This window comes from Meles meles, chromosome 7 (genome assembly GCF_922984935.1).
Source record: "Meles meles chromosome 7, mMelMel3.1 paternal haplotype, whole genome shotgun sequence".
Taxonomy (NCBI): domain Eukaryota; kingdom Metazoa; phylum Chordata; class Mammalia; order Carnivora; family Mustelidae; genus Meles; species Meles meles.
In genome coordinates this window covers 8,553,958-8,568,654 of record NC_060072.1, presented here as the reverse complement: position 1 = coordinate 8,568,654, position 14,697 = coordinate 8,553,958, and the positions used below count along the sequence as shown (strand labels likewise).

The 14,697-nt window shown below is 38.4% G+C and overlaps 1 protein-coding gene across 1 annotated transcript in view; it reads right to left on the bottom strand.

Annotated features, from left to right (window-relative positions):
- ENTHD1 (ENTH domain containing 1) overlaps positions 1-14,697 on the bottom strand; it is a 97,383-nt gene that overhangs the window by 39,112 nt on the left and 43,574 nt on the right. Inside the window, exon 4 of the mRNA XM_046010825.1 lies at positions 7,880-8,003. Within this exon, the coding sequence (XP_045866781.1) occupies positions 7,880-8,003 (124 nt within the window). The remainder of the gene's footprint in view (positions 1-7,879; positions 8,004-14,697) is intronic.

Here is a 14,697-nt window from a genome sequence, read left to right as displayed (position 1 = left end):
TTCACTTCCAAATCTATGCCCCAGAGCAACTCGTGTTCGTGAGAGGCAGGAGGTGTATGTAAGTGTGTTCACAATGCAAAAAACTTTGCCATGGTGCTGATGATAGTGGAAAGAACACGCGCACTCAGACACACGTATACAGTAACCACCGCACAGCATTTGTGGAAACAATCGACAACCACGTACACGCACAGATGAATCTCAAGAACGTGTTACTGAGTGATAAAAGAAGTCACCAGAAATAAATTCAAAATGACCCCATGTAGGGGCACCTGGGTGGCTCAGTGGGTTAAGCCGCTGCCTTCGGCTCAGGTCATGATCTCAGGGTCCTGGGATCAAGTCCCACATCAGGCTCTCTGCTCAGCGGGGAGCCTGCTTCCCTCTCTCTCTCTCTCTCTCTGCCTGCCTCTCTGCTACTTGTGATCTCTCTCTGTCAAATAAACAAATAAAATCTTAAAAAAAAAATGACCCCATGTAGGTAAAGTTGAAAACCCTGTAAAACCAAGTAACATATTGTTTAGAGAATAAAAGTAAGTAGTAAAACTATGAAGAAAGCAAAGAACGATGAGCACAAAATTCGAGAGTGGCCACTCAGCCAGTTAAAAAAAGGGATGGGGTCAGTGGAGCCATGACGGGGGGTCAGTGAGGGCGCAAAGACTCCCCCACGCTGCAGGTACATGGGAACAGCAGACTGCTGAGTGCCCGAGGATGGAGAAGGCGCGAGAGGAGAGGATGTTGTACAGAATGACTTTATGCCTTTATTTTTGCCATGGGCTGAAGTTGCCAAAATCTAACACGTAAAGCAGAACCATTTGATGACAAGACAAGTTGTAAACTGGACAGAATTTATCAACAGAAATTCAGAATAATGTATTGTAGAATCTGCATCAGGGGCGCCTGGGTGGCTCAGTTCTTAAGCGTCTGCCTTCTGCTGGGGTCATGATCCCAGATTCCTGGGATCAAGCCCCACATCGGGCTCCCTGCTTGGCAGGAAGCCTGCTTCTCACTCTCCCACCCCCCTGCTTGTGTTCCCTCTCTCACTGTGTCTTTCACTGCCAAATAAATAAATAACATCTTAAAAAAAAAGAATCTGCATCAAATTGTAAAAATTAAATAATAATATAAATAATAACGACGAAATAAATAAAAAGCCTACTTTATTTAAGAGGGGACAAAGATGTCATTTCATCATTATAATAGTAAAAATATGGAAATAACTAAGTTACCATTAATACAATACTGGTTAAGTAAAATAGAATACATCCATACTATGGCATATTATTACAGTAGTTACAAAAATTTAAACAGACCAGGAATGGAAAAATGGATCAAGAGAACAGAAAAGAGTTGTTAAACAGATACTATTTAGTACAGGTTAAAGAGTCATTTTAAAACAGTAGAGAAAAATGAACTAGTCAATAAATGTTCTTGAGACAACTGGTGGCCCATCATATCTAGAACCAATAACAAATACTTTAAATCCAGATGGATTAAAACACTAAAACAAAATTTAGAAATTGGTGAATATGTACTATGAATTTGATATAAGGGAAACCTTCATTAAAACACCCGAAGGGGGCACCTGGGTGGCTCAGTGGGTTAAAGCCTCTGCTTTCTGCTCAGGTCATGATCCCAGCGTCCTGGGATCAAGCCCTGCATCAGGCTCTCTGCTCAGTGGGGAGCCTGCTTTCCCCCCTCTCTCTCTGTCTCCCTGCCTACTTGTGATCTCTGTCTGTCAAATAAATAAATAAAATATTAAAAAAAATAAAACACACAAAGGGGGACGCCTGGGTGGCTCAGTTGGTTAAGCCACTGCCTTTGGCTCAGGTCATGATCCCAGGGTCCTGGGATCAAGTCCTGTATCTGGCTCCTTGCTTGGCAAGAGGCCTGCTTCTCTCTCCGCTTCTGCCTGCCACTCTGCCAGTTTGTGCATGCTCTCACGCTCTCTCTCTGACAAACAAATAAATAAAATCTTTAAAAAAATAAAAAACAATAAAACACACAAAGGGCATCAAGGTAGCCCAGTTGGTTGGGCATCCAACTTTTGATTTTGGCTTGGATCATGATCTCAGGGTCCTGGGATTGAGCCCGGAGTTGGGCTCCCCACTCAGCCGAGTGTCTGTTTGAGCAGTCTCTCCCTCTGCCCCCCTGCCCTGCCACTCGCACGCACGTGCACGTGCTCTCTCTATAAAACAAAACAAAACAAAACACACACACACACACACACACAAATATAGTATTCGTCTTTCTCTACTTATTTCACTTAGCATTACACCCTCTAGGGTATAATTTGTTGTTGTTACAAATGGCAAGATCTCTTTTTCATGACTTTATATGTGTATATCTATGTGTGTATATATACACACACACACATAAACACGCATGCACACACACACGATGGAATATGTATGTCCATATATGCAATGGAATATTATTCACATGTATATAAATATATATACACACACACATCACATCTTCTTTATCCATCCATTTAGTGACAGACCCTTGGGTTGTTCAGTATCTTGAACACTGTAAATAATACTGCAGTAAACATAGGGGTGCTAGTGTCTTTTTGAATTACTGTTTTTATTCTCTTTGGGTAAATACCAGTAGTGGGATTACTGGATCATATGGTATTTCTATTTGTAATTTTTTGAGGAACCTCCATGCTGTTTTCCAGTGGCTGCACCAATTTACATTCTCACGAACAGTGCACACAGATTCCTTTTTCTCCACATCCTTGCCAACACTTGTTATTTCTTGTCCTTTTTATTCTAGCCAATCTGACAGGTGTGAAGTGGTATCTCGTTGTGATTTCCATTTGCATTTCTCTGATGGTTACTGATATTGAGCATCTTTTCATGTGTCTGTTGGCCATCTGTTTGTCTTCTTTGGAAAGTTAGACCAAAAAAAAAAAGACAAATACCATATGATTTAACTCATATGTGGAATCTAAGAAATGAAACAAAGGAACAAACAAAGAAACAGAGACAAACAAACAATAAAACAGACTCTTAAATACAGAGAACAAACTGGTGGCTTCCAAAGGGGAGGAGGGGAGGGGAATGGAATAGATAAAGGGAATTAAGAGGTACAAACCTCTAGTTATAAAGTAAGTAAGTCACAGAGATGAAAAGTACAGCACAGGAAATATAGTCAATACGACTGTAATAATGTTGTCCGGTGACAGATGGTGACTACACGTATCGTGGTGAGCACTACTGGGGAGTGTACTGAATTGCTGGATCATTATGTTGCACACCTGAAACTTATGTAACAGTGTATGTTAATTATACTTCAATATAAAATAAATTTACCAAAATATAAAAAACAAAAGCTCTGGAAGGAAATAATAATACACATGACTACATAAAACAAAACTTCTACAGAAACAAGACAACGAAAATCTTCTTTAAAGAAATCTGAAAAACAGTCCCTAGCCTAGAAGATGGTATTTGCAACATAAGTCACGGAAAGGGTTAGTAAGTGGAAATTAGTACTGGAGAACCCTCACTAAAACGGAGTCTGGAGGTCTCCTAGGGGAGATCTCACACCCCCACCATCTGGTCAGTTGCAGGGGCAGCAGGAAGAGTCGGAGTTGACCTTGCACGTGCACATCACTCTACCATTTAGGTGGAGGAAGAGTCGATTTCCTCACCCCCTCCCCTCCAGCAACAGCTCAGTCACTGAGAAGCCCCTACACTGGGAACTCTCAGTTTACCCCAGTGGATGTTAGCTTTTAACAGCCTTCCCAGCTACCCATTTTCTCCTTAAGAAAGCGTACCTCGCCCTTGCTCCTTGGATTTGCCTATGTTTGGCTACCACTTGTTTATCCTGGATTGCAATTCTTTTATTCCCAAATAACCCCATCTTTTGCCCGTAAAATAACTGGCAGTTTTTATTCTTAAGGTTAACAACATACATAAAAACGTTACAAAGTCATTTAATTTAAATAAACACAAGACACAAGCCAAAAGAAAAACAGATTAAGGATAAAAGCAGGCAATGCACAGGCGAGGAAATACATGGAGATATGCAAATTATACCTACACGCAATGCAACCTTTTCCAAGCGATAAAAATGTAAGACTTGAAAAATATCAAATGCCAGTGAGGGTGTGAGTGAATAAGTACTCTTATAAACTGCAAGCCAGGGTAAATTGGTACTGATATGGTGAGGGGCTATTTGGCGGTATTCACTAAAGTGAAAATTGTAGTTATGACCCAAGGATTCCATTTCTAGGAATCCTCCCTAAAAAACCCCCACGTGTGTGCACAGAGCTATTCACTGAAGCATCACTTGTAATAGTGAAAAATATAAAACGCCAACTGTCTATTAGCAGGGAAAGAAACTATAATATCCAGGCAATGTAGGAGTTAAAAAATATATATAGGTAAATCTCTAGATACCGACATACACTGAAGGATTGCCAAGTGATATTGCTTTAAAAAGTTCCAGAAAAATACAGAAAATTATTTTTATATATAAAGTCAGTTCTCCATACTTTCAAAGGTACAGGTATGTATATAAATGCACAGAAAAAGACCTGAAGAGTAACCAACAAATTGATAATAACAGTTAACTCTGGGGAGGGAACTGTGTTGGGGTAAGGGACAGTCAAGGAGGATTTTTGACTCTATATTGTTTGAATTTCAAAAAATAAGAGTATATTCCCTTATTACTTATCTAATTAAAAACAGATAAAACTTATAAAATGATGCACAACTATAAATTCATATCTAATGTTATAGGCAAAGTCTCACTGGAACACAGTGAAAGGAAAAACTGGTTATGTAGAAAAGATTTTACAGCAATAGTGATGTTTGAGCTGGGCTTTGCTGTTTAAAGAGAATTTTGTCAAGCATCCATAACTTTGTGGAGGACTGTGGCAGACTGTATTTTCCAAAGATGACTGCACTAACACACACATCAATCTGTATGCTTCTCTTTCAATATGACATTGACACTTGTCCATAGAGGGGTGGGGGGTCTACATTCCCTCCCCTTGAACTTGGGCAAGACTTTACGATTGCTTTATGAACTGAATGGGAAGGAAGTATCACAGCATGATTTTTGAGATTATTCAGCTTCTGCCCGGTCCTTTCTTTTACCGGATGCTCACCCTTGGAACCCAGCCACCATGCTGTGACAAAGCCCAAACTAGCCTCTGTGCAGAGACCACATGAAGTGGCTCATGTGGAGAGAAACTGAGGCCCCCAGCCGATAGTGGGCACCAACTACGAGACACATGAGTGAATGCGCCTTCAGAGGATTCCCGTCCCCAGGCTTTGTGTTCTCGGGCTGAGGCCCAAACATACGTCATGGGGCAGAGAAAAGTCATCCCCACTGTGCCCTGTCCTAATTCCTGACCCAGAGAATCCATGAGCAGAATAAACGGTTATTTTATGCCACAAAGTTTGAGAGCAATGTGTTACACAGCTGAAGGAACTGGAACAAAGACTTTCTAAGGAGAAGAAACTACACAAGTAACAGAATGTCGCAGAGCAACGTGAATGTTGGCAGTACTGGGTGATGAGGTCACAAATGTTGGCGGGGATCAGGCCATGAAAAGTCTCCTATGACAGTGTGAAAAAACTAGACATCCTATTGGCGTGGAAAACTCTGGAAAGTTTTTAAGCTGGGAAGTGAAATGCTTAGACCTGCACTTTAGCAAGATTCCTCTGAGACTGGTGTGAAGGAACAGCGGGAGAAAAGGAAGGCTCAAAAGTAGGAAAACTCCTCCAATCCAGATGAGTTCCAACCAAGGAACATGGTGGAATCATCCTTCGCTCAATATGTTTTGTGACGTTTTTCCTCTTAAGGGCTGCCTCTTAGGCTCATTTACATTCCATTTCACTTGTATTATTACAATGTTGGCAGGGGAAACTTATTTCCACACGAAAATGTGCCCATGGATATTCACAGCAGCTTCGTTTAAACGTGCCCAAACTTAGACAGAGCCCAGATGTTCTTCTGCAGGTGAATGGGTAAATACCCTGGTATATCCCATTCGGCACTAAAAAGGAAGGGGCTATCAAGCCATGAAAGACATGGTGGAGCCTTCAATGTGCGCTGCTGGATAAAAGAAGTCAGTCTGAAAAGGCCACATCCTGTGTGAGCTCAGCTATGGGACTTCCTGGAAAAGGCAAAACTATGGAGACAGATAAAATATCAGCGACGGCCAGGGGTTAGGAGGAAGGGAGGAATGGCAGGCAGAGGACAGGAGTCTGGCAGGGCCGTGAACTAGTCTGTATGATACTATAGTGGTGGATACATGTCTTCAGACACTCATCCAAACCCACAGAACACACAACACGAAGAATGATCCCTAATGGAAACCATGGTCTTTGGGCGATGAAAGCGTTAACGTAGGTTCACTGACTGCAACAGATGTAAGGTTGTTCTTGTCTGGAGGCAGGAGTATGCGGGGAAATTCCTGTACCTTCCACTCAATTTTACTGTGAACCTAAAACTGCTTTAAAAACATGAAGCCTAGGGGCACCTGGGTGGCTCAGTGGGTTAGAGCCACTGCCTTCGGCTCCGGTCATGATCCCAGGGTCCTGGGATCGAGCCCCGTGTCGGGCTCTCTGCTCGGCGGGGAGCCTGCTTCCTCCTCTCTCTCTGCCTGCCTCTCTGCCTACTTGTGATCTCTTTCTCTGTCAAATAAATAAAATCTTTAAAAAAATAAAAAATAAATAAAAAAATGAAGCCTATTTTTAAAATGTTGGGGGTGGGGGACTACGAGGGGACATTAGATCACTAAAAAACATTTTCCTTACCATTCTTCTTTCAAGCTTCTGGATCTGGATCAGTTGACATAAAGCGTATTCTAAGAATACGGAGCAAGCTGTCTTGAAAATGGTAAGCACTTATAACGAATTATCCATGTGAGTAATAATACCATCCTTGTCCTACAAATATCACCATAACCCACAACTCCGTGTTCCGTGTTTATTGAAATATCCTCATCATTCTCATGACGAGTTTTATAAGAAAATTATATAAACGTGAGCCTGTAAAAGAAATCTATTCTAATCGACTACGGTTTTTATTTTTTTGGATATTGGGGATCTATAGGAGGAGGAAATCACAGCACGTAGCCTAAAGATGAGGGAGCAGATGAAACTCGGAACATAAGGAGCCACCTCTGCAGTGAGGGAAAGGATGCCTGGCTGAATAGAAAAGCATAGATAAATGAAGGGCTGAAAGATACTAATGAGAACGTTTCATTCTCATCTTGGCAGAGGGTCCTGAGTCCTATTTTTTGAGAAAAGCAAGAGGAAGGATGTATTAAAAATTGAGTTTCTGAAGAACAGGGACAGTATGGAGTGGCTCCAGTGTGAATCAGAGCCCGAGTAGCAGCCAAGCCCAGGTGGAAATGGAAATGTCATTTACTGGAGGGCAGTTTGTATCATTTTATACAATACTTTCTCTAATTCAAGAGGTGATTAGCCAATTTGTGGGATGCCGTACATCTTGCTTTTCACATTTTGGTCCAATGCTTGCTTATGAAAAATGTCACAATTTAAACTCTTTATCAAAGAGAAGTTAACACAAATGAAAAAAGGAACTCTAATTTTTCTGCATTTAAAACCATTCATAAGAGATTTGAGGTTTGCAGTTAATAATTTTTGACACAATGAAAAAGGAAAAAAGCAAAATAGAGGGACTAAAACCCCACTGAAACAAGTGTTAATTAAGATTACAGGATCATGTGTGGGTTGAATTCATCCATGCTAGTCTCATCCCTCATTATCGAAGTTAAATTAAAGCCATTGCTGTTGTATTTCACAAAATAAAATCTGATGAAAAGCAATTCCTGTCCAATGCTTCTTATTCATGTTTCTGAGTCACCGTTCTAATCTTTTAACCAATTTACCTGCATCCCAGAGGTTACAAACGTCTGCTGGCCCTTCCGATAGCCATTTAGTTGACGAGATAATGGAAGGAGGAATTGTCGGCAAAAGTGGCTTTGGATCATCCTCATAAAATAACATCAGGTCCTTAAGAGAAAACAGGAGAGCACATGAAGGTTGAAAAAAGTAATTGATCCCAGTGCTTCAATTTGTTAAAGTAGATGGAAAATTTATGGAGCTACAGTGTGTCTATATGTGCTAACATAAACATATTTTAATTGAAAGAACTCAAATATAAGTTAGCTATACACTCGGTGTCCGCTGGGTACAGGGTGGTTTTCTACCCTTGGAGATCCTCACTCCTTGATGAAGACAGCTGGTGCAGGCAAGCCATGATTCTCTTTGAGGCATTAACTGTCCCTATCAGCCCTTGAGCTATCTTGGAAGATGATTTTTCTGTTCTACTGGCAATAATAAAGCTACCCGTGTGTATCTTTATTCATATTTTAAAAGTTTACCTTTTTATCATGGAGTAAAAAAATAGATAATCCAGCCATGCAGGTTAAACAAATCAATGCACGGCCAGTCTTGTTTTATCTATATCCTCCCACTCCTCATCTGTTTTATTGTGAAGCAAATCCTAGATATATCACTTATTTCAGTATATCTCTCGAAATGACAAAAACTCTTTAACAGTGATTATTATTTTATACCTAGAAACTTCACAACTCCGTAATGTCATCAATTAGAAACTCATCTTTTCAATTTCTCCTAAGTGCCGTTAGGCAGGTTTTTCTATAGCTTGTCTAAGAGAGGATTCAAATGAAGTACAGTGTGGGATCAGTTGACATGTATTCTGCCCTCCATGAACAGAGATTTGTTCCACAGTACTTTATTTAAGGTATAATTAACATAGAATGCATAAACCTTAAGTGTGGAGCTCAGTGAGTTTTAGCATTTTGTGTATACCTGTGGAGCCACACATTTCTGTCATTCCAGAAAGTTCCTCCAGCTCGTTTCCAGCTGACACCATTTCCCTGCTAACAGTACACAGTATTCTACTTTCTACCATAATCAAGGAATTTGCCTGTTCTTGAGCTTCCTGTGAATGTAATCATATAGTATATACTCTTTTGTATCTGATTCCCATGGCTTAACATGTTTGTGAGATTTATCCGTATTTTGTGTGTATCGGTTCCTTTTTTTTTTTTTTTTTATAAGAAGTACTCCATTGTATGAATATACCACAATTTGTTTATCCATTCTCCTCCATATGGGCATTTGGACTGTTTCCAAATTTCAGCTGTTATGAATAAAGCTACTATGAACATTCTTATTCAAATCTTTTTATGGACAAATGTACTCATTATTCCTGGATATTTACACAGAACTAGAATGGCTAGGTCATAAGATAGCTTAGCTTTTAACTTCATTGAAACTGCCAAACCATTTTCCAAATGATTTGCCACTTCTTATATTTTCAATTTTCATCTTAAAATCATTGTTGATACATATTCAGTTGTAAGAAATAGTACAGAGTCATCCTGTGTATCCTTTACCCAGTTTTCCCTAAAGGTAACATCTTAAAAACTGTAGTACAATATTATCCAGGATATTGACATTGATACAGTCAAAATAGAGGACATTCTCTTCACCATAAAGATTCTTCCTGATACTTTTTTATTACCATAGCCTGCCCCCCCACAACTACTAATCTATTCTCCATTTCTGTAATTCTGGCATTTGAAGAATGTTATATAAAAGGAATCCTACAGGATATAACCTTTTGGAATTGGCTTTTTTCACCTGGCATAATTCCCAGAAATTCATCCAAGTTGTTTCATTTATTAATAACTTGTTCCTTTTTATTGCTCTGTAGTATCCATGGTATAGATGTATCACAGTTTGTTTAACCTGTCAAAGGAAATCTGGATTGTTTCCAGATTTTGGTTACTATAAATAAAGTTGCTGTTAACACTATGTACAGGTTTTTGTATGAAAATAAATTTTCGTATCTCTGGGAGGTATGCCTAAGAATGCAATTGCTAGGTTGTATGGTAGTTGCATGTTTAGTTTTTAAGACACTGCCAAACCGTTTTCCAAAATAGTTACACAATTTTACATTTCCACTGGTAATATTTGAGTGATCTAATTTCTCCACATGTCTGCCAAAACTTGGTGTTGTCATTATTTTTTATTTTAGCCACTTTGATATTTCATCATTTATTTTTTTTTAAGATTTTATTTATTTATTTATTGGACAGAGAGAGATCACAAGTAGGCAGAGAGGCAGGCAGAGAGAGAGGGAGAAGCAGGCTTCCCGCTGAGCAGAGAGCCTGATGTGGGGCTTGATCGCAGGACCCTGAGATCATGACCTGAGCCAAAGGCAGAGGCTTAACCCACTGAGCCACCCAGGCGCCCCTGTATTTCATTATGTGTTTAAAATTACATATTCCTGGGACGCCTGGGTGGCTCAGTTGGTTAAGCGGCTGCCTTTGGCTCAGGTCATGATCCCAGCGTCCTGGGATCGAGTCCCGCATCGGGCTCTGTGCTCGGTGGGGAGCCTGCTTCTCTCTGTCTCTGCCTGCCACTCTGTCTGCCTGTGCTCGCTCTCAGTCTCTCTCTCTGACAAATAAATAAATAAAAATCTTTAAAAAAAAAAAGAATGTTTAAAATTACACATTCCTAACAGGTGATATTGAACATCTTTTCATGTGCTTATCTGCCATCTTTATTTGCTGAAGTGACAGTTTTTGTCATTTGCCCATTTTCTAGTTGGATTGTTTGGTTTTTAACTGTTGGGATTTTGAGGTTTTTTTAATTTTTAAAAAAAGTAGGCTCCCTGCCCAACATGGGGCCTAAACTCATGACCCTGGGATTAAGAGTCACATGTTCTACCAACTGAGCCAGGCAGGACCCCGAGAAGTTTTTTTTTGTTTTGTTTTGTTTTTATGCTCCAGATATTAGTCCTTTGCTGGATATGTGGGTTGCAAATATTTTCTCTCAGGCTGTAACATGTGTTTATACCCCTGTGTGATAAAGTCTAACTTTTTTTCTTTTAGGGATCATGTTTTTGGCCAGCCTTAGATCCCAAAGATTTTTCTCCAGTATTTTTAAAAAGTTTGATAGTTTTACATTTTACATTTAAGTCCATGATCCACTTGGACTGAATTTCTATGAGGTTTACATTGAGGTTCATGGTTTTGCCTATGAATGTCCAATTGTTCCAACATCATTTGTTGAAAAGGTTATCTTTCCTCCATTGAATTCCTTTGGTTCCTCTATTAAAAATCCATTGGCTATATTGGTGTGGGTCTTTCTTGGTTTCCTATCCTATCTTGGTTTCTTGGTTTCTTGGTATCGATCTCTCCACCCATACCACACTCTCTTGATTATGGTAGCTATAAAATAGGTTTTAATATCAGGCAGCGTGATTAGTTCCACTTTATTCTTCTTTTTCAGATGGTTTTAGCTATTCTAGGGCCTATGCCTTCCCATATGAATTTTATAATAACTTTGTTATCTCTGTATAAAAAAAAAACTGCTGGAATTTTGACAGGAATTCCATTAAACTTATAGAGTAATTAGGGACATCTTTATTATGACAAGTCTTTCAATCCATGAACATGGTATGTTTGACTAGTCTTTAAGTTCCTTCATCAGTAATTTATAATTATGTACTTTATAATTCTCAGCATACTGATTCTACACACGTTTTGTTACAATTATACCTAAGGATTTCATTTTGGAGCATTAACTGCAAATTGGATGTGTCTTAATTTCAGTTTCAACATGTTCACTCTTAGTACATAAAAATGTTAACTTATTTATGTATGTTGATCTTATACCCTATGACCCTACTGAATTCACTTGCTGGTTCTATGAGGGTTTTTTGTTGTCATTGTTGTTGTTGTTTAAGATTTATTTATTTATTTTAGAGAGAGCACATGCATGTGGGAAGTGGGGCAGAGGGAGAAGGAGAGAGAATCTGAGGCAGACTCTGCGCTGAGTGTAGAGCCCTACACAAGGCTTGATCCCATGACCACAAGATCATGACCTGAGCCAAAACCAAGAATCAGATGCTCAACCAACTCAGCCACCCAGGCACTTGAAGTTTGTTTCTGTCATCTCTGAGATTTTCTATGCAGACTATCTGAAAATAAGGACAATTTCATTTTTTCCTCTCTACTTTCCATACCTTTTTTTATTGCAGTGCCTGGAACTTCCAGTGTTATGTTGAATAAGTCCTGGCCTTGCTCCTGATCTTGAAAGTAAAGCATTCACTGTTAAGAATGATGCTACTGTAGGTTTTGTGTAGATTACCTTGATCAAACTAAGGAAATTCCTTATTTATAGTTGCTGAGTTTTTATCATAAATGGGCGTTGAATTTTGTTAACAAATGCTCTTCTGCATCAATTGACAAAATCCTATGATTTTTCTTCTTTAATTTGTTGATATGATGAATTGCATTGACTGGCTTTCAAATTTGAACCACACCTGGATTAAATACCACTTAGACCTGTGTGTAATTTTTTTTTTAAAGATTTTATTTATTTATTTGACAGAGAGAGATCACAAGTAGATAGAGAGGCAGGCAGAGAGAGAGAGAGGGAAGCAGGCTCCCTGCTGAGCAGAGAGTCTGATGCGGGACTCGATCCCAGGACCCTGAGATCATGACCTGAGCCGAAGGCAGCGGCTTAACCCACTGAGCCACCCAGGCGCCCCAGTGTGTAATTTTTTTTAAATACATGGCTGGATTCGATGGGTAAAATTTTTTGAGGATTTTTGCATCTAATTTCATGAGAGATAATAGTCTATATTATTTTATATATATATATATATATATTTTTTTTTTTTTGTAGTGTCTTTTTCTGGGTTTAGTAGCAGAATAATACTTGCCTCATAAAATGAACTGGGAAGCATTCCCTCCTGTTTTCTGAAAGACATCTATGTGAAAATAGTGTCAATTCTTATTTAAATGTTTGATAGAATTCTCCAGTAAAACCATCTGGGCCGGGAGATTTCTTTTTCAGGAGACTGATACTACAAATTCACTTTAAAAAATGGTTATAGAACTATTCAGGTTCTTTTTCATCTTCTTTGAATTTTGGTAGTTTGTGCTTTCTGAGAAATTGTTCTAGTTCTTCTAAATTGTCAAATTTATGAGCATAGAGTTGCTGGCAGTAATTCTTTATTATCTTTTTATAGCTACAGGAACTGCAGGAATATCCCATTTCATCCTGATACTGGTAACCTGGGTCTTCTCTCCTCATCAGTCTTGCTAGAGGTTTATCAGTTTTATAATTTTCAAACAACTAGATTTTATTATGTCATTCACTTTCTGTTAACAGTTCTCCTGCTTTCAATTTCACTAATTTCTGTTTTATTTTCTTTCTTCTGCTTCATGTAGTTTTATTTTGCTTTTCTTAGTTTTTTCAAAGAAACTTAAATTATTGATCTTATACCTTTTCTCTTTTCTAATACAAGCATTTAGTGCCATAAATTTCCTCCTCACCACTATCTTACCTGTGTCTCATATATTTTGATACGTTGTGCTGTCTTCTCATTCAGTTCTATGCATTTTAACACTTTCTGGGAGACTTCCCCTTGACGATGAAAAATTTAGAAGTTTATTTATTTCAGGTAAGATCCTCGTGAGTTTATATTGATATACCTTCAATCCAATTCAGGTCTGTGAGGTCATGACAGTCTCTTCTATCTTAAATTCATATCTCCTTTCCCTCATGCCAAGAATCCCAGTTCTCAAGAGCACCAAAGATGATACATTATACTCACAATAATCTTGGGTCAAAAATACCACCGTCTTAGAATAAAAACACCAACTGAATGCAATGAACATTTGTTTAATTTTATTTTACATTTTAAAGGATTACTTTCTTTAGTGTAATCTTGTTTTATAATTATGCAAATATATTTCCAGGATTTCAATGACAAATCTAAAACCATTGTATAATCAAAGGAACCTAGCTTCTATTTATCCTCTCCACCTTATTCCCCTTTCCCTTTATGAGTAACCTCCTCTTCTTTATTTTTAATGTTATAGCTTATCTTTAAAATGGTACATATTTAATATAAAGAAATGGAAAAATCCAAGAATGGACCTAAACACAAATGGGAATTTATTATGTAATAGAAACCACAATTCAAGTCAATGGGGAAAACATGGATTGTTCAATAAATGACATTGAGACAACTGATTATCATTTGTAAAGATACAGTTTAAAAGGTGAATCTTTACCTCTCCCCATTCATCAAATAAAATTTTGATGGATAACATTTAAATAGATTTTTAAAATTAAAGCATAAAAGAAGTAGGACAGTTTTTTACAAAACTAAACATACGCTTATCACACAACCTAGCAATTGCACCCCTTGGTATTTACACAGAGGAGTTAAAAACTTACGCAAAGCCTACACACAATTGTTCACAGTAGCTTTATTCATAATTGCCAAAAGTTGTAAGCAATCAAGATGTCTTTCAAGAGGTGAATGGGTTAATAATCTTTATATCCAGACCATGGCATATTATTCAGTTTTAAAAAGAAATGAGCAGTCAAGCCATGAAGAGACATAGAGGAATCTTAAGTGTACATTACTAAATGAAAGTAGTAGTTTGAAAAGGCTACATACTGTATGATTCCAACCATATGACTTTGGAAAAGGCGAAACTAAGGAGATAGTAAAAGGAGCAATGGTTGCCAGGGGTTAGCAGGCAGAGAAATGAACAGATGGAGTGCAGAGGATTTTTAGTACAATGAAACTATTCTCTGTGATACTATAATGGTAGATATAGGACACTACACATTTGTCAAAAGCCAG